The sequence below is a fragment of the Dermacentor albipictus genome, chromosome 4, assembly GCF_038994185.2.
Source record: "Dermacentor albipictus isolate Rhodes 1998 colony chromosome 4, USDA_Dalb.pri_finalv2, whole genome shotgun sequence".
In the NCBI taxonomy this organism is placed as follows: Eukaryota; Metazoa; Arthropoda; class Arachnida; order Ixodida; family Ixodidae; genus Dermacentor; species Dermacentor albipictus.
In genome coordinates this window covers 160743096-160762634 of record NC_091824.1, presented here as the reverse complement: position 1 = coordinate 160762634, position 19539 = coordinate 160743096, and the positions used below count along the sequence as shown (strand labels likewise).

General features: G+C 45.3%; 1 protein-coding gene across 9 annotated transcripts in view; it reads left to right on the top strand.

The window, feature by feature from the left end:
• The window catches only part of LOC135899990 (neprilysin-1-like), a 702442-nt gene that overhangs the window by 527868 nt on the left and 155035 nt on the right, over positions 1-19539 (top strand). For all 9 annotated transcript variants that reach the window (XM_065429411.2, XM_065429420.1, XM_070537755.1 and 6 more), the window contains one exon: positions 7304-7370. In XM_065429411.2, coding sequence (XP_065285483.1) covers positions 7304-7370 — 67 coding nt within the window. The remainder of the gene's footprint in view (positions 1-7303; positions 7371-19539) is intronic.

Genomic DNA, 19539 nt, shown 5'->3' with positions numbered 1-19539 from the left:
AACATCGTCGCTGACCAGAGTGTCCAACACGTCGATAGCTGATCTGGTATGGTGCGCTCGCGTGAGGTAATCAGTGGCTACGGCAACGCACTTGTTCCCTGAGGCACATGTAAAAATAAAAATAAAAAAAGCGCAAGGAAATCTAAATCACGCGAAGAAATGGTTGAGCAGAACGTCAATCGACTGAAGGTAGCCGGCAATCACGACAGTGACAAATGCTCACGCGAACACGCTAAGGCAGCTAGCTGCTCCGTGAACAATCCTGTAAAGAGCTTCTTATAGCCTTCGTTGTTTTTGTTTTCTTGTCAATTTCTTTTTACATGGTGACAACACCTCGATGACACACTCTGCACCCGTAAGTCATAAAAAGACTCGCGAACCCTCATTCATGATTATGCAATTAAATCGGAAGGATACATTCAAACAAGCAGACAAAGATAAAGACAGCGAGAATTCCGTTCTACTGCAGCTTCATTGATTTGAAATTTCGAATTAGTTTTAGCCTGGTAAGCTTTTCAATAACAAGTTGTTCTATATTTGCTTGAAATAAAGTCAAATTCAGGAATTGTTTCAGCCTCACTACAATATTTATACCCGCCAGAAGGTTGGTTCATCTGACCATAACACAGGAATGTAATGGTGAACAGATTCTTCTGTTGTTTTTTTTTTTGGGAGAAGGAAGAAGGGGGATTTGAGTCAAGAGTGAGACTTTTTTTTCATATGAATTATATTCTAAGAAAGAACTCTTACTTTCGCTCGATGTCGCTGAGCAATTCAGAACACAATAATTGAGATCGTCTCGATGTAACTTTTCCGCTACATTCATTCGCCGAGATGCTGGCACTTGCAAATTCAAGATTCATCAAACCCTCGCGTTATTTAAGCATTCTGAGCGTGCTTTTCTTGTGCGCAATGAATTTTCATCTAATAAGCTACCACTTCTTAGCTGCGACTTAATAGAAATTGGAGCTCAGTACGCCTACTCAAAGAAAGAGTAACAGACTAACTAAAACATTATCACTAATACGGTTCTCTGCTATAAGGCTACGTGTATCCCCTGAAGAATCAGTCAATTCAACTGTTCTCTCAGACATGCATTTGCGCCTAATGTGTGACGACGTTAACGGTAGTAGGTAACTAACCTCTGTGCCAGATCATGCAGACCAATGTCGACACACCCTTTCCGTGTGCTATTTCTTCAATAAGTAATTTACATAGGCCGCCCTTACGCACATTTATTAAAAATATATCTAAGGCCTCAGACGGCGTCTGAGGGCCACGCGAATTATAGTAGCAAGACATTCGGTCGCTGATGCGTGTGAATGAATCATTGCCACTACCTGTGGCATGTCCCCGTGCTTATAGTCTGTCACTGATCGCAAGTCTCTATTGCGAAGTTCGACAACGATTTTCCTTCATTACTGCTGCTTTTACTTGCGTTAAGCTCTCCCAATAGCTAGACATGTCATAATTCGCGAAGCCATGGACGTTTGCTGGCGACAGCCATGTCGTTCGTTGTGGCACTGGTGCTCGCGTCGTCACAGGTCACGTGTCCCTCATTAACAGCGTTGCGCCATTGTAGTGCGACATCTTTCACTGCCTCCCAGATATTGTAATCTTTTGTTGTCTGTGCTTTTGGCTTACTCAACCATGTCCTCGAGTTCTTACTCAGTAGTATATATACTTGCGCTGTATGCTCACATTTTCAGTTAGGACAGATTTCGGACTTCGTAACTGAGAGAGAGATAAATAACATACGAAAGACAGGGAGGTTAACCGGGAGATAGATATCCAGTTTGCTACCCTGCACTGGGTGGCACACAGATAGAAAGAGAGGGAGATTACAGAAAAAAAAGTAAACTCAGACGCGCACACACATACACTCAGATACACAGACACACACGCACACGCGCATCCTTCAATAGAAATATTGTTGACCACAGAAGCTACAATTGTAGACAGTAATTATAGATGCTCTCTATTTAATAGCAGCGTTAACCACACGCTTTTCATGAAAAAGCTTGAACACGCTTTTGGAAAGCATAAAATGCGGTCTTCCAGCAACGCCACCTTCTATATATAGGCAGCGATGAAGAATTATTGAAATGTTCTCGAAAGAAACGTCATCATTAGAAAATAACAAGGTAACAGAATAAAAAAACGTGAAGAAGAACCACTATTTTTCTTCAGCCATCTGTCAACGCCATCTAATGGGGATTATTTTCTACCACCATATTAGCTCAACGTGTCCGCTTTCGTAATCTGAAAGACAAGATTATGTCCCATTTCGTTGAGAGATATTTTTTTGTGTCTCTTTATTCTCAAATTTTTCCGTGTGAATGGCCCCGCGTAAATATTTTTGGCTGCCTCTATATATCTGTGGTGCGCTCGGACAGGTGAATAATTCTTTGCTTAGCTACCCAGAAGAAAAGGAATGCAAAAAGGAAAAATGTATAGTATTATGCAGGCTCTTAAATAGCGTTGATATTTATACGGAGCAGCTGCAGGTAAACTACAGCATTGCTGCGCTTCTACCCAACCAAGCACAAGTTCACCACGTCACCTTATCCTATGACGAACGGCCTCACTGCACGCCTCAACCGGAGCCTCACCGACATGCTCTCGAAGTACGTTACGGCAGACCGTCTTAACTGGTATCCTCATTTACCAAATGTGACATTAGCTGACAATTATTCCCGCCTCAACTCCGCCATTTATTAACCATTCTGTTTTTTTGTACGGCTGAGAACCCTCCTTGCCACTGAACACATTGCTCCCTTTGACTGCATCTTCTGCCGGTGAATATGCGCGCTACGTCATCGCCCACGTTAACCACGCGCAGCAGGTCACCCGCGTTTTGCCAGCATGAGTCCAAGGAGAATTAGAGACTTCTATACCATTGCCGACACCGAGCCGCGCATTCTCTTGTGCTTTTTTGGTCACTTACCCGCTGTGTGCCACACCGAGCTACGCAAGAACACAAGAAACCCCGATTCTCTTGTGCTTTTTTGGTCACCCACCCACTGTGTGACGCTTTTCGAGGAGCTGCTGTCACGTTACGCCGGTTCAAACCGCGTGGTGCGACAAGTGACTGATGCCACGTATGAGATCGTCCCGGCAGGTTCCTCCATATCGTCGCCAGTATCAAGTGACGTTGCTCCCGTAGACAGGCTCACGCCCTACCCCTCGTCTTCGACCACCGACGTGTAGGTAATGCATTGCTGCCAGTGGTCCGGAACAACCGTCATCATCTGGAACAACCACAGACAAAGGCATGCTCAGCGTGGCTGCAGTGAAGACGACGGAAAAGTCGAAGTGGTGCCGATTGCTAGTCTATCAGCATCTGGATCGCGTTTATACTAACCGTGTAAATATATCATTTAAATAGCCTTTTACCCTAGTTACAAGTTGCATAATTCTCGTTCGATCGTTCTCCTTAATTTTTTACGGTACCATACCCATCCGTGATATAAGTACAAGAGTAGAGACCAACACCTATTTTGCTAAAAGTGCTCAAACATATACGTAAACGGTGTTTTTAGACCTGTGTTCGTCTTTGTTCCGCATCGTTTACGTATCTATAAACATGTCTTTTACTGACGATTACTTGTGCTGCTCGGAAAACGTCAGTCGTCTCGGGACTCTTTAGTGTGCGCTTTGCGGAATGCAAGCGAATGAACTCATATATCTCGCAACAGATGTGCTTTTGCACTCTGTTATTATCTTTGATACATGGTGCCTTTTACTAAAAAGACTCCAGGCCTCCCACTTTTGACGAGAAACTCTGTGCTCGATACCGGGTTTGCCTCGTTCATGCCTCCATCCAGCCACCCTTGCTTTATGTGCGAGCGTTGTCGGCGTCGACGCATCTTTATCCTCGTCAGGCCACTTCGTAACCCCAGCATCATCAGGGTCATAAGGTGAAGGAAAGGAAAGTTTGCCCACAACTGCCACCACTGGAGTTTGAACTTACATCACCATAGCAATGTGCATTCGGAAAAAAAAAATATTTCTTGGGTTTTACGTGCCAAAACCATGCTATAATGTTGAGGTACGCTTTTTGGGGGTCTATGAATTGATTCTGACCACATGAGGTTCTTTAACGTGCGCATAAATCTAAGTGAATGAGCGTTTTTGACATTTGGTTGAATCCACGACTACGAGTTCAGCAGCGCAATGCCACAGCCACTGGGCTAACGCGGCGCGTTGCGCATTTGGGAGTCGGGCGCTCCACTTGGAATGTTCTCTCTGTTTAAGAATGGCTCTAAGCCTTCGGAATGCGCAAGCTGTGAAAAGCGCGTCTACTTCGCGCCTTCGGCTTTCACGCCGCAAACAACAGGAATGGGGGGGGGGGGGGGGGGGATCTGCTTTCGAACGAGGGACCTATACACAGCGCCCTCAGTGCCACACTGCATGTTTAGGCCCCGAGGTATGTGACTTTTCGCTGCTGACGCGGTGGTTCAGGAGTGGTCGCTCATCCACTGAGCGCCAAACCACAATCTGAATTCTACGCCATAGAGGCCATGGTCACCGCGAGAGACAAATCGGAAAGAAAACTCGTACATTTCATTTACTGCTTGTACATTGATTAGACGGGTGGCCACCACAGGAGGTCAGAAGTTTATTCCGACCCTAAATTAATTACGGTGCCCGTCACGGGAACTGTATTGTTGGTGAAGCAAAAATTCTTCAATTAGTTTATCTTTTCGCATTCTCTGGATTCTTAAGGATAGTTTTAGACAACATTATGTTTCAAAGCGAATAAGTAAAATTGTTCCATGACCAACGCTACATGCTGATAGTATAACAGAGAATCAAAGTATTAAAATTGACAGATATCTCACGCATTTTTTAAAGAACGGGTGATGTGAAGAAAAAGAACTGAAATGTTCCGGATTTGTTAAAGCTCAGTTTACTTGCGGCCACGGCATTGCTTTGATTATAAGGTGCTTTGAATTAGCAAAAGAGTGTTGGGAGACGACGCGTTCTTTTCTATCTTGCGTAACACCGCGAGAAACCCACCAAATCCTGCAGCAAGTAGTCTAGGTTAAGGAATGCAAACTTACCGGTTTGTTGTTGAATGCGCACAGCTTATGCGCACTAGAAACTTATCTATCTGCCTTCAACTTTTCCGATTCCTGTTTCTCCATAGTGCCTTGCCTGCAAAGGATCATTAAGCTAGAACGGAAGGTGATTGTTTCGGAATAAATTTACACTTCTTGGTGCACGTTTTAGCGGCGATTAATTAATCAAACGAGCCATTCTCTCGCACGTTTGCAGAACTGACAAAACAGCCACACAAAATCAAACAGCGTTTCTGTCATTGGTCCTCCCACGCAATAGAAGCAAAGTAGTTTGGCGCCTTTTTCTGGAGAGACTATACATTTCAATGCATTTCTTGCTATTTGCCGATAATGCCTGATTAATTATTCTTTTGAACCAAAAAAGTGGTCGGGAAGGTCACTTCGAAATGTATGCGCTAAATAATTGAAATAGATATTATAATTTAAGAGGAAGAGTGATCAGCTCTCCACTTTTGTGGTGATAAGCTAATAATGCGATGTGGAGCTTTTCATGAGGACTGATTTTCTATAGCTCATTGCATGTTATCCTGAAAGCGTTTCGCATTCATATAGGCTTACGGGTGCGCTGCGTTTTCTTCATTAAGTATAACCGAAAGGCTGGTTAACACATCACAGGGTAAATATTTCTCTCATTCTGTTCGTGGCTTCTCTGGCGCAAGCGGAATTAGACAAGAACAGGCTCAAATCCGTGCTATTGTTAAAGTTGCATGATATCCTTACGATAATCGCTCGGGTTTTTCAAGTGTGCAGAGTTCGATATTTACCATGGCTGCTCGTCCTTCTCAACAGATCTAATCGTCTATTTTCCCTCGATCAAATTACACAACACTTCGTATGGCGGCTTCCGCTTGGAACTTTGAATCAAAAGCTCACTCTGATTGCGCTAATGGGCCTACTGAGCATGTGAGGTATCAGAGCTCCACTTCAATTTATTACAACTCCAGCCAACTTTGCTACATTTTTGTCTTCTGTTGAACAGGATACCGGCTCTTTTTAACGAAGGTATAAAAGTTTGCCCCATAGCAATCAGAAACGAAGTTTTATTTTGAAATTTGAAATGTAAACATGCATTCTTAGGCCTTCTTTAAGCCGCAGTTATCACTCATCATTCAATATAAGCACAAAGGAAAGAAAAACAGGGAAGAATGATCGCAGTCCCATCAATTAAGCCAGCTCGGTCTGGTCTTATTCTAAAGCAAATGAGCTCACACCCATTTCTGTTTCGTTGTTATTTACTGCTGATTAAGTAATGGTACGTTTCTTCGATTACTGCCCTGGATGGCAATGTTTATTGGTTGTAGATATTGTCACTATAAGTAAAAATTCGCATATAACTCGAAAATGTAGCGATCACTCTACAAGGAGGCCGGGTGTCTTTCTTGAGCCCTAGACTGCTAGCAATTAAGTATACGCGTATCTATATCATCGAAACAACGGAGTGCTTGCAACCAGAACTCCAACTCATAGATGTTGTTATCAAATTCGTCCCCGCATTACCTATTGTTGCGGAGCTTGACATCTACACTGACTCGTTCTGTGCTATAAAAAATGAAGAAAGTCGCTAAGTCATTCTAAATCACAACACACATACATAGGGTAAACAACTTATCGCCCTTCAGCATTGCAGTGCATTGGATTGAGGGACGTGGTCCGAGTCCGTTTGAGAACACGGCTAGCCATATAGCTCACCTACCATGTTTACACGGCATACCACCAGTGTCGCTGCCTTCTGACTCCTAGGTTTTTCTCCAAGCCCTGAACTCCTTTCTATGACTGGTCAGACGTGCACTTATGCCCCGTGTGTCCTTCCCCGCAACTTTTTTTTTTATAAAATATGTTTAAAGAGAGCTTGGTGCCTATGTGTGGCGCCGGCTACCCCTCTTCTCCAACGTGATAGTTATCGTCAAAAAGTTGTCAACAGTCACCAAACTGGGCAAATAAACGCATGAACGAACATTCACGTACTAAGTCTCAGTACTGCAATATAAATGAATTTCTTCTCGTTATTTTCTCATTGCGTATTTGCCGCTTTTTTACGGCCAATATGTGCACAAATTTTATTTGCCATGTATTGTACTTCCTCCTTTTCCTCTGATTGTGTATGCACTGTTAGGATTTCTTGCCCCCCCCCCCCCCCCCCCCGCCCTTTACATGATGCCCTACAGGCCTGGGATAAGGTACTTCAAATAAATAAATAAATGTTCGCGCAACTTTTCCAGGGCAGACAAAGCTTCTCTTCAGGGCATTCAGGCTGGGGTCATCTGCTGTCACCTACGTCTGCAACTGGTGAGTCTGCAACTGAAAATCGTGGGACATGCCCAAAGGGCCCAGATGAAGTGCCTACGCCAGGCAAACATTAACAGATTTCCGGAGTTCTGTCTGGTGCTAAGTATTTTAGGCACAAGATGTTCAGAGAGGCCAAATGTTCCGGACTACAGCGTTTAGGAGAAGCACCAAAAATGCCCTAATTCTTTGTTACATTATACGTTGCATGCGTTTATTTGGTGTCCTTTTTTATTAAATATGCCTTGAGAGAAACTTCCTCACTTGTAAAGAAAATTATATTATTTATTCTAAAAATATTTAAGTAATTATAACTGAACCGCTATATTTCATAGTAACGTATATTGCCTCTCCGAGAAAGGAAGAACTAAGGACGCAATTTGATCAGCATGGAACATAGCAAAGCAGGAAATTTCGCAAGAAGGGGTTCAATATGTCTGTAAAACCGTGAAACTTTAGTAGCGCTTTACTAGCCTGTTTTGGTTCGTACATAATCACTTTGTCAGGTTGCGTCGTCTAAGGAACGCGGGACGAAATTCTCGATTATCCATATATCTAAATCAGACCTGCAGTTCGAAGCATAAGTTGAATGAATTTAAAATAAACGAGCAGCCGCTATCCCTTCTTATCTCGTACAACAAACCTTATAATCTCTTGAAGCAAATAAAACATGCGTGAGTTTGTAAGATATTCGATGTGGTGATCTCAGCAGTAATTAAAACCTATGGATCGTCGGCAACTTGTAATATTGTCGCTCGAACATAATGTGACAGCAAGCTTAGTCTTACCGTCATTGAAATTGAAGATATCCTCTATAAGACTAGCCATTTTTCTTTATCGACGCCCAAACTGAGATGCCAACGTATTTAGTGCCCGGTTGCTTCCGAATCAGGCTGATAGAACTGCTTGTTCTTTAAATTAAGTTCTCTGACCTTATGAACTTCATGCGGCTAATGAACGGATTAGGGCTTCCGGTTCGCAGTTGACGCCGACTCACTAATGTCAAAGAGCAGTTAGTAAACGAGGGATACTAATTGAAAAACCTGGTAACCAGTGTTCTTACGCAGGCCGTAGTTCAGTGGGTACACAAAGGTTATGTTTTACTGTTAGCTGCCGTCACATACTCAGAGGGTAGGGACATGCTTGTTTGTTTGTCTTGGTGGATTTCGAAGGCTCTCAAAAACAATATCACTGTGCAAAGGCAAGAATTGGAAACGACAGCACTCGTAATACGTCTTACTTGGTTTATAATAATATTACGATCCACAGTTGGAGAAAAATGAACTCCATCATTTTTTTTCAGAATTTATTTATTGGTAAAATAGAGAAAATTACATGTGTATGGTATAGTAGTCTCATAGTCGAAGACTGTATTGGTACCTCCTGTTAAATCAATGAGGATAGAAATAGGTGCTTGTTGGTACGGTATATCTTATTTTGTTATAGCGCGAGCTTCACACGGACAACAGAAGGCACATCTGACACACACAGCGCTGCTAAAGACACATGATGGTATACATTGTTTAATGTAACAGTAGCGCAGATGAGAAATGAGATGATCTAATAAATTGGTATACATGTTTTGCATTTTTCATTATAGGTGGTAGAGTATTCCAAAGCGATATCGAGAAAATTCCGCAGTCCGTTTGCCCAAGTTAGTATACGCACTTCAGGTAGGCGGAAATTATTTTTTAATGCAAATCTAGTGGGACTATGAACTGTCAGGTCACAAGGTGAGAAGCAGATCGATGGAAGCTCTTTAGTCATATAGTTGTAGAATAAAATCCCTAGATTGTATTTGGTCAGTTCTTAAATGGTTAGGATGCTGTTTTCATGTAGTAGTGATTTTACATTTGTAAAGCGTGAATTGCTTGTAATATTTCTGATGGATTGGCTCTAGATTGCATCATGAAGTAAGTTCCAAGGCCTGTTCCACGAGTTCACTGTGCAGCATGCGCACGCAAATACATTCCACATATTCATGCCTCAACACACTATGTGTAAACGAGGAACGGCACAATGTCAACACTTCTCGCTTGATCTTATCCCTTTCTTATCATCTAGCTCTCACTGCCAGCCGATCCTAGTTATAACGTACGCGGACAGTCACCCGGACTGCGGAGAAAGTGTGATTACGAAAGAAAGGGTAATGGAATCGTTGCATTTTCGTGGTCTAGGTTGGACAGAAAATATGTGTGGTCATCTAAAATCAAATACCTGTACACGTATGTGTGAACACACGCATGCACGTTATTACGGGAACCCAGAACTTCAATAGCTACTGCTACTTTCCGACCTGTTGAACTGAAAGTCTAGCGAAGTTTGCTCATTGTCACTTGTCCCTATCCCTACATGCCTGGCAAGTGCACATCAATGTTTCTCGTAATTCAAGAAGGAAAGCCCTAAAACGGTCTTTTAAAGCAGCGTGATATGTCTAAATAATAAGAATTGCTGTGGTGTCTTGCAAGATGCTATTATTAAGCAGTTAACAGGATAACCTAGTAATGACAACCAACAGGGTTGGGGGGGGGGATAGGGAAATCAGAATTTATGCAGAACTACTATACATACAAGTACAGGAAAATAGAGAAAACTCGAGTCCACCACAGGAACGGAGCAGTATGGCCGCGTAGCACCCAGTGGTAAATGCGACCAGTTCCACCTTGAGACAACAGCCGGTGTAAGGGCCACCCCGGCCCGAAGCGTACTGAGCACAACTTCCTCCACCCTAGTAAGGTGAAGGGGAAGGGAGCAGACACACGGTGGGATAAGAGTGCGTGTGTCCTGCCGGAGAACATTTTCGCAGGCTCGGAGCGAGTTAGGGTGGAGCTCGGAGCGAGGGGAATAGGTGGAGGATCAGGATTAGGAGAGCAGTGTGCCTGCTGGTCAGCAGCAACGTTGTGAGGGTTCGCTGAATGTCCTTGAATCCAGTGTACCTTGACGCAAGTAGGTGTTTTACTATTCATAGTGTGTATTGTCTCGCAGATTTCCATCGCCTTATCAACCTTCTTAAGTTCCTGAATAGCCGCTAAAGAGTCAGTGAAGATATCTAGTTGCTTGATGGTAGGCAGCTTAGATGTCGCATCTTGCACAGCGTCGTGGATGGCTTGAAGTTCCATTACTAGAGCGCTGGCTTCCGTAGAGAAATAGCGCTGGTGGCCGCTGATGAAATTATGCGTAGCACTCAGGAATGATGTCCTTCCGCCGTCTGGGAGACTGGCAGCATCCGCATAGACTTTGCAGATGTTAGCGCATGATGCATCGATGATATTGTGTTCGTCAATAATACCTGTTGTATCGCTGCGTCGTAACTTCGTTGGCTTATTAGTTGTGATGCTGGTGAATTCCCAGGGAGGCATTGGATAGGGCTGATTGTCAATCCGAGAGCCGCGTTGAAAATAAGCCTGCAATGCAGCGGCCACCGGAACAAGTTGCTTTTTTATTTCACGTGCTTTTTCACGTGAAACAATATAATAAGGAAATTATGAACAGGGGCTTCACTGCACATATAAGGTTTTGAAATTTTAGATAGCTGCAATCACATCTTTGGTGGGTTTGTTATACCGTTCTTTTCAGTAACTAACCTGGATCCCTATTCACAAATGCTTTTCCGACAGGCATTCCTTCACTGGGCGATGTTCTGCCTCTCGCTACTCAAAACTGACACATAACGAGGCGATTGCAGCTGCGACTGCCAATCTCGAACTGCAGTAACGCAAAAAACAAAAGAAAACATGGTAAAACGGGCTAGTTCCTCCCCTTTTTTAATGAGATAGTTGGCAAAGTTTCTCGACTACAAGCTCACATCTGTTGCCTAACTTTCCTTACTCGTAGTTCACCTTCTCCGCCGTACCTTTTTGCTCACCCTAAAGGGAAAGCGCCTCCTGGAGGTTACACTGAACAGTCGACCACAACAGAGCGTGCATGGAATAGGCTCGGGCTTGCCGGCATACGATGGTAAACATCTATTAACACCGCGCACACACGTTGCCTTTATCTAGTGACTGGCCACTCTGGTGTTTTGCTTCGCTAGCCAAGCGATACGGCAGCACTTTCTGATGGCAGGTTGCTCACTTCCTATAATGGCATTCTGTTTGTGTTTACTTAAAGGCACCGCTGATAATACTGGCTTGCTGGACTACGCAGCGGGAAAATGGAGATGGCTGTTTTCTTTTCGGGTTCCTTTCAAATCGCCTCTGCTAGGCGGTACCATGCTGATACGTCCAATAGCCCTGTTCAACTGCTGATGACTATGAGTACACGTTTACTGTTCCAGCCGCTCTAATTATTGTCGTTTAATTTCTTACATTACAAAGAAGTGGACCAGGCACGTACCCAAGGGGGGGGGGGGTACCTGGGGGACCCGCCCCCGCCCCCCGGCCCATACACTACACACATTCCTAAAGGGCCTACAAATTAAACTTGAGATTTGACAACTATTCGGCGGTTAACATTTTGCTGCCTTTTTCACTCCTTTTGGGGTGAAGGCCAGTTTTCTCATGGATTCGGTGTCCGCGCATTTAACTCGACATGCGTTCAGAAGCAAGCTTCATGAGAATCATCCAGGCGTTCATCATAAGTCAGATCACGTACGTGGCGGCATACCACAGATGGTGCACCGTAGAAAAGAAGCTAGACGGCCTGATTAGGAAGATATACAAACAAACGATTGGACTCATGCTAAGCACGAGCACGGTGAAACTCTTAGAGCTGGGACTGCGCAACACGCTAGAGGAGCTAGTAGAAGCACAACGTATTGCGCAATATAAATTAGGGATCCACCACCACACACAACACGGAGACAAACGGTACATACCCATGGAAATAAGGGCCAAACTCACGGTACCCCCTTACCCAAGAATATGCATCCTCGACAACACGAATGCAGGAGAAAATGCAGGGCAAGGAACATGGTGGAGAACTGCGGAACAAACAAGGACGCGGTTTTTGTAGACGCTGCACGTTACAAACACAAACGCAGCTTCGTTGCAACAGTTGTAACATTCTGCTCTGGAACAACCTTCCCGACAACATAGTTGCGGAAACTGACCGCGAAAAATTCAAGCACTCACTGAACTCGCTTAACCCTTGTTAACCATTAATATAAAACTCACTGTTCTGTGTTATTTTTTCTGCCTTTTTCTTGCACTGTTATACGTTTGTAAGAAACTTACAGAGTTCCTTTTTTTGTTCTCATATGCAGCTTTATGTAGCTAATGTTTCTCTGACTCTTAGGATGTGCACTTGGCTGCTGTTCTTTTAACGCGATAGCGTTAAGGAGCTCGTGTCGCAGAAAAGCCGGTGTCGTCGGTGTCGGCGTCGGGTGTCGGCGTCGGCGGCGTTGACCGTGAGCGATAAATCACGGCAGGCGCTTCATAAATAAAAAGCAACTTCCAAGATTGGCCCGGTGGGAATCGAACCCGGGTCTCCGGAGTGTGAGACGGAGACGCTACCACTCAGCCACGAGTTCGATGCTTCCAAGCGGTGCAAACGCGCCTCTAGTGAATGCGGTGTTGCCTTCGAAACGAGCCGTGGAAAGTTATACTGCGGTGTATATCGGTAATTATGAACATGTAACGTACAGAAGTCACAATTACACGAGTTTTTTATTGTTATTGTATGCACTTCATTTTATGCCCCCCTTACTCAATCCCCATGTAGGGGCCTTGTAAGGTATTTTACAAATAAATATTAACTAAAATAAATACTTAACCACAACAGACAGTGCTGCACAAGCTTCACTATAATGACGACATGCATCGAAACGGTGGAGGAAGCGGCTAAAGCGTTAACTATAGCACAAACCAACGCATACTACATAATCAGCGATTCGCAATCGGCAGTACGTAACTTCGCGAATGGCCGGATCCCAGCTGAGGCGCTAAACATACTCAGAAAAGGCAAAACATCAAGGGAAGACATCTTCGTCCAAATCCTGTGGATAACAGTCCACGCTATCGACTCAACGGAAGAGGACAACCCTAACGCGGCGGCACACAACGTAGCTCGAGGACTCACTTTCCGAGCTGCGATGAACGTAGACCCCTCGACAGGGCCCTCCGAAGTATGAGAATGGGAAGACAGAATGACGAGCTCCAACCTCATCACCAACCATTACGAGATGCAAAGATGCACTTATCCACCACCCCATCCACAACTCGCTAGATCGCAAGCTGTCCAGCGGCGACAACTACAAACCAAATCCTACAAGAGTCCGATCGATACATATGCACGATATTTTTCCGAAAATATACACGACAGATAGATGCAAAGTGTGTGGAACCACAGCCCAGGTAGAACACATGCTACGGGAATGCCAGGGACTGATACAGGACAATGAGAGCGAAGCCTCCATCGACAAGCTCCGCGCGCGATGGCAAGCCGCGTTGGTCAGCTCGAACCTGGAAGACCAGCTCTGGGCAGTCCAGCGGGCCAAGGAAGCCGCCGGGAGGCAAGAACTCTTTGCCGCAACCTCTGCGGGTGCCCTAGCCCGCTAACTCGCCGGACGCGAACCCTTTTGATTCGAAATAAAGTTTTCTCACTCACTTACTGATTTGTCACCATGTGTTGTAATGGTCACGCGCATCGCTCTAGCTTCGTTAGTTCAGCCTTCTTTGCTTAGACTGATCCAGGGACCAGACAAACAATTTAGTTCATAGTCAGCTGGTCTGTACGCTCGTGGAACGAGTTGCGGCCAGAGAAAAGGCCAGTTCCCCGTTTCACTTATTCTTTTACTTCATTATTTTCTCGAATGGCAGACCGCCGCGACACTGGCAGATCCTCGGAGCAATATACCCGCGATAACGTTTAGATAAGGTGTAAAATAAGATCATATGAAACGGCGTTCATTATAAAACGAAGCAAAAACCTTTAAACCAACAAGAAATATTAATGTCCCCCGTTACCTCGCCTGGTTTCTCCCTAACTGTACAGCACCTTCCGTGCAAAATTATCAACTGAAGACAAGAGTCACAAGCGGTTGAGAAATTAGGCGATCTACTTAAGGAGCGAGCCAAAGTAACAGCCAAACAGGAAGGAAAAGCGAAAATTAACAAATTTATCTGCTGTTTAAAAATACTTATGGATCACCATCTTTTTATTTAAAAAGGAAGTAGATAAAACGCCGCCAGAACTGGAGAATGGCTCCGTGTGTTTTGAATGACGCTTCTACAGTTATCAGTGGAGCCGCCTAACGAAGACACTTATCTGCTGTGCTTATGTGGGTGTTCTTGTAACATTATGTGGTGAGCGCAGCACGTCTAGAACTGCAGCGTCCTGCGCTCTGAGTGGTTGTACGGGACTGGTGGCCACGCATCGTTACGCAACTTCCCAAATAACAATTCGAGTCGGTTTTGGCACTTGGTAAGAAGTAAACGAGGAATCCAAAAGAACTATTTGTTCTGCAAATATGTATTTACCTACAATTATTTAAGTGATAATTCAGGAAAACGCCACTAGAAATCTTTATTTTACACTTCCGCTTGTTTATTTCTTCTTGGCAGTGTTCTTCCTGCGCTTCTTTCCTGCGCGAGTCCATGTGATATGGTCCCTTGTTTGCCAAGTAAAGTAGAGGTGTATCTCATGGGCATACCTGTGGCACACACCTTATTTCATTTCTCTTTTGCTGGTTTACGTATCTTTATGGCAAACTGTGGGCATTATTCACATTTGCACTACTAAAGATACACCCCCTCATTTGCATAAAAAAGCTGCCTTGTGTGGGTTCCCCTCAAAAAAAAAAAAAAGAAAATCCTGGGTACGTGCCTGAAATGGACGAAGCCACTGTAACCGCACAGTCCACATGTAAAGCACTGCATGGCATATATGCTCAGAGAAGTTGTGGTGTGCCCTTTTGCAGTTTCAGCATAACAGCTTACATAGCCGTAATTTTCACAGTATACGGATTGACGATAACACCAGTGCAATTTTGGGAAGGCAATCAGTGTCTTGAGCATAGGCTGAAGAGGTAATATTGGCAGAAAGAATCGTCTTTTTTTATGTCATTCGAACTTGATACAAAATGCTGGAGCGAAAAAATTGTGTCGATAAGGTAATATATCGTCATATCATGAGATGCCAAAAAACACTGACACCAAGGACAACATAGGGGAAATTACATGTGCTTAATAAATGAAATAAAGTAATGATAAATTAATGGAAATTCAAGTGGATGAAAAAACAACTTGCCGCAGGTGGGAACGGAACCCACAACCTTCGCATTTAGCGTGCGATGCTCTACCAATTGAGCTACCACGGCGGCGTTTCCCCGTCCACTTTCTTGGGTATTTATGTGTACTAGTAGAACCCTGGGAGTGTTAGCCAGCGCCACCACTTACAGACCTTGGCGGCAGACTAACGTCCTTTTTTTGCCGTAGGCGTCACGAGAACGTGATCTTTTTGGGTGAAGGCAACTGGTCAATAAACCCACATATACTACCTAACGGCATCAATGTTGCCGGATTCGAGACCCTCGTTATGTAATAAACGAGAAGAAAGGGGGTTAACCGAGGGGCTTGATTTTTATTAGTCATATCATGAGATGCCAACAAACACTGACACCAAGGACAACATAGGGTAAACTACTTGTGCTTAATAAATGAAATAAAGTAATGATAAATTAATGGAAATTCAAGTGGATAAAAAAACAACTTGCCGCAGGTGGGAACCGAACCCACAAACCTCGCATTTCGCGTGCGATGCGAAGGTTGTGGAAATCCACTTGAATTTCCATTAATATATCATTACTTTATCTCATTTATTAGGCACAAGTAATTTCCCCTATGTTGTCCTTGGTGTCTGTGTTTGTTGGCATCTCATGATATGACTAATGAAAATCGGGCCCCTCGGTTAACCCCATTTCTTCAAGGTAATATATAGGTTGTTATAACGCGGAGCAATAGTTACGGTTTCGCTCTTTCGCTCTCCTTGACCGCCACAAGATGGCGTACGGTGGACACTGCCAAGAAGAAAAGCGCCATCAATGAAAATTTCAGAAAAGGCTCCCCATTGACTAACGTAGGGCCTGGTTCGCAGATGCTTCCGGTGGTATCAGAGGTAATCCGCAAGTGTCTGACAGCTCTATTAACACCACATACATGTGATTATATCACGCCTGAAGATCAGCCTCTGCTATCTACGGGCTATGCGTAGGTGCAGACTAAACACAAGTCTTTTAAATTAAAGGTGCACCGCTTGCTTACTCAAAGTTGGGGCACGGAGATGGCAGATTTTGCCTGTGTGGACAACGTACTGGATGTCGACGTGAGATGTCGATCTGAGTCACTGTATTTACAATTTCGTATCCGCCCGATGGCAAGAGGGAACAGTGTGAGAACTACATAGCATAACAATATATGTAACAAACAAATGGTCTTACCAGCCTACAATGAGTGATATTGAAAAAAAGATGTGTAATCTTCTGCATGCCAGCCCGGAAACAAATGTTTGTGTGATTTACATATATTCAAATTCATGAGCACTTTCGTGCATAGGATGATCTGTGCTCACGCAAAACAGGAGATCGCTGGAAGAGGCCCCCCTCCTGCAGTAAAGATCAAATAATCTGATGATGATGATAAATAGTATTCGTAGTGCACATAGGGCAGATATACTGTACGTGGATGCATGCTTAAACACAGCCAGGTTTTGGATGGTTAAAATTGTCTATCGTTGTCAATTGCACCAAGATGAGAGCTGTGCGTAGGGAACGCTGGTGAAAATAATGAGAATGTAACACGAAAGCTGCTCTGCTGTGAAGCTGTTGTATGTTATTTTTTAAAAAATGTGCTTTTTTTAGAAAGGAAACAATCTTTTTCAGATAAGCTATCTTCAGCTGACGGTAAATGCTGCTAAGGAAAAAGCCGAACAAGTTTAAGATAGCTCATATCAGCTGGCTGATGCTTCGATTGCCTGGCTTTCTTTTCTAAAGGCACGCTAAACAAGAAAAAATAATTTGAGCTTTACGAGTACATTAGCCTTCTGCAATAGCACGAAAAGCCACTCGTACCCTAATAGGAAGCATAGTAGCAGGTGGTAGCGCCAAGTTCCCGAACCAGTTCATAAGGACGTCATGAATTTCAACCACGTTCTCATGGCGCTAGTAAAACATTTATTGGTAGGAATGAACTGCATTGTGCTCCATAAGTGTGAAATACTAAACTTGGTAGCTTTAGGGTACATTTACGGAGACACAACGGCCGCAAATACGATAAATAACTTCGCAGGTCATGATGCCACAATAATGCAACAACGCATTGGTTTCCATGCGATATGCGATGGGAGAGGAGTATCGGATGAAGTGTCGTCTACTGCAATGGATGCTACTGAGTGATCCTCGAATGAACAAAGCTGGGCCAAAGACATCCCACGTGGCAGCACTTGTGTCGTCAAGACAAAGTTGACCACTGGCAGGCAGACGCAATTCGCCGTAATAGATAAAACTGTATGGGGTACTGTGATCCCGTGTGTAAGGAGGACGTCTGGCATAGGAGCCGCGATGTAGTGACCGTCGGGGACTGGTGGGAATGACACTAGGTCAACGTAGGTCAGTGCCGAAGGTGGCAAGCGAACGAAGTCGGCGGAACTGAGGCGACTGGGGTGTGGTTCAGCAGGGTCCAGAACAGGCAGGTCAAGGCGGAGAGTACTGGCGGAACAATCGATGAGAGCAGAATGTGCGGAGAGGAAGTCTAAGCCGGGGATGATGTCGTGGGGACAGTGGGCGATGACTGTGAATAGCACAATTGTTGAGCGATCGGCGAAGGAGACGCGGGCGGTACACATACCAATGACGGGGGCTGTTCCGCCATCGGCGACACGGACAACAGGCGTCGTGGCGGGCGTGATAATTTTCCTGAGCCGGTTACGAAGGTCAGCGCTCATGACGGACAAATGCGCCCCAGTGTCTATGAGAGCAGACACAGAAACACCGTCGACTTGCACGTCAAGAAGGTTCAAATGAGTGGGCAAAGTCAGTAGAGGATTTGGCGGCGTAGGGGTCAATGCAGCGTCACCTCGAGGCGCTGCATCGTCTAGTTTTCCGGCTGGGAGCGGCGTCCGAAGGGAGTCGGCGAATAGGAGCGACGGGGCTGGGGAGAGCGAGATTGTCGTCGTTGGGGCGAAGGCGAACGAGAATAGGGGCGGTTCGTTGCAGGAGAATCAGTGGCGGCATTATCGGAGCGTGCGGCATAGGGACGAGAAGGGCCACCTGAGGGGCGAGAGTAGGCAGTATAAGTAGACCGGATCGGGGAACTCCAGCGACTACGACAGTGCCGAGAAATGTGCCCGATGCGATGGCAGTGGAAACAAATAGGCCTGTCGTCAGCAGTGCGCCATTCAGATGGGTTGCGGAAACGTGGTGGGTAAGAAGATGCGGGACGGGGCGAAATCGAAGAAGCCGGGCGGGTATCAGGGCGATGGGCCGAGCAGATGGTGTGAAGACCCATGTTTTCAAACTCCTGGCGGACAACTGCCTGGATCAGTGAGACCGTGACTGCAGATGCGGTGGTGGGACTGGAGTCGAAGGCAGCCGGATAGGTGGCCTCGATCTCACGCCGGACGATCCTGGTAACATCGGCAGTGTTGTTGGGACGAGGAGCGTCGGCACAGGAAGATGTCGCTGGGGTGTTGGGCAGACGGGCAAACTGCTGGTCAATACGTCGGCTTTTGGCGAGTTCCAGGCGGCGGCACTCTTTTATAACAGCATCCACTGTGGCTACGTTGTTGCAAACGAGCAAGTTCAAGGCGTCATCGGCAATGCCTTTGAGGATGTGGGAAACCTTGTCTGACTCAGTCATGTGGGTGTCAACTTTGCGGCACAGAGGCAAGACGTCCTGAATGTACGTGACGTAGGGCTCCGTTGACGTCTGCACACGACCGGAAAGCGCCTTCTGCGCGGCAAGTTGGTGACCGTAGGGGTTGCAGAACAAGTCTCGAAGCTTTTGCCTAAGCGAATCCCAACTGGTCAGCTCATCTTCGTGCGTCCGATACCAAACTCGAGGTGTGCCACCGAGGTAAAAGACGACGTTGGCGAGCATGATAGTTGGGTCCCACCGGTTATTGCGGCTGACGTGTTCGTAAAGGCTGATCCAGTCCTCGACGTCTTCCCCATCTTTTGCCGAGAATACGCCAGGATCACGGGGAGCGGAGAGGGTGATGTAGGTCGTCGAAGTGGCAG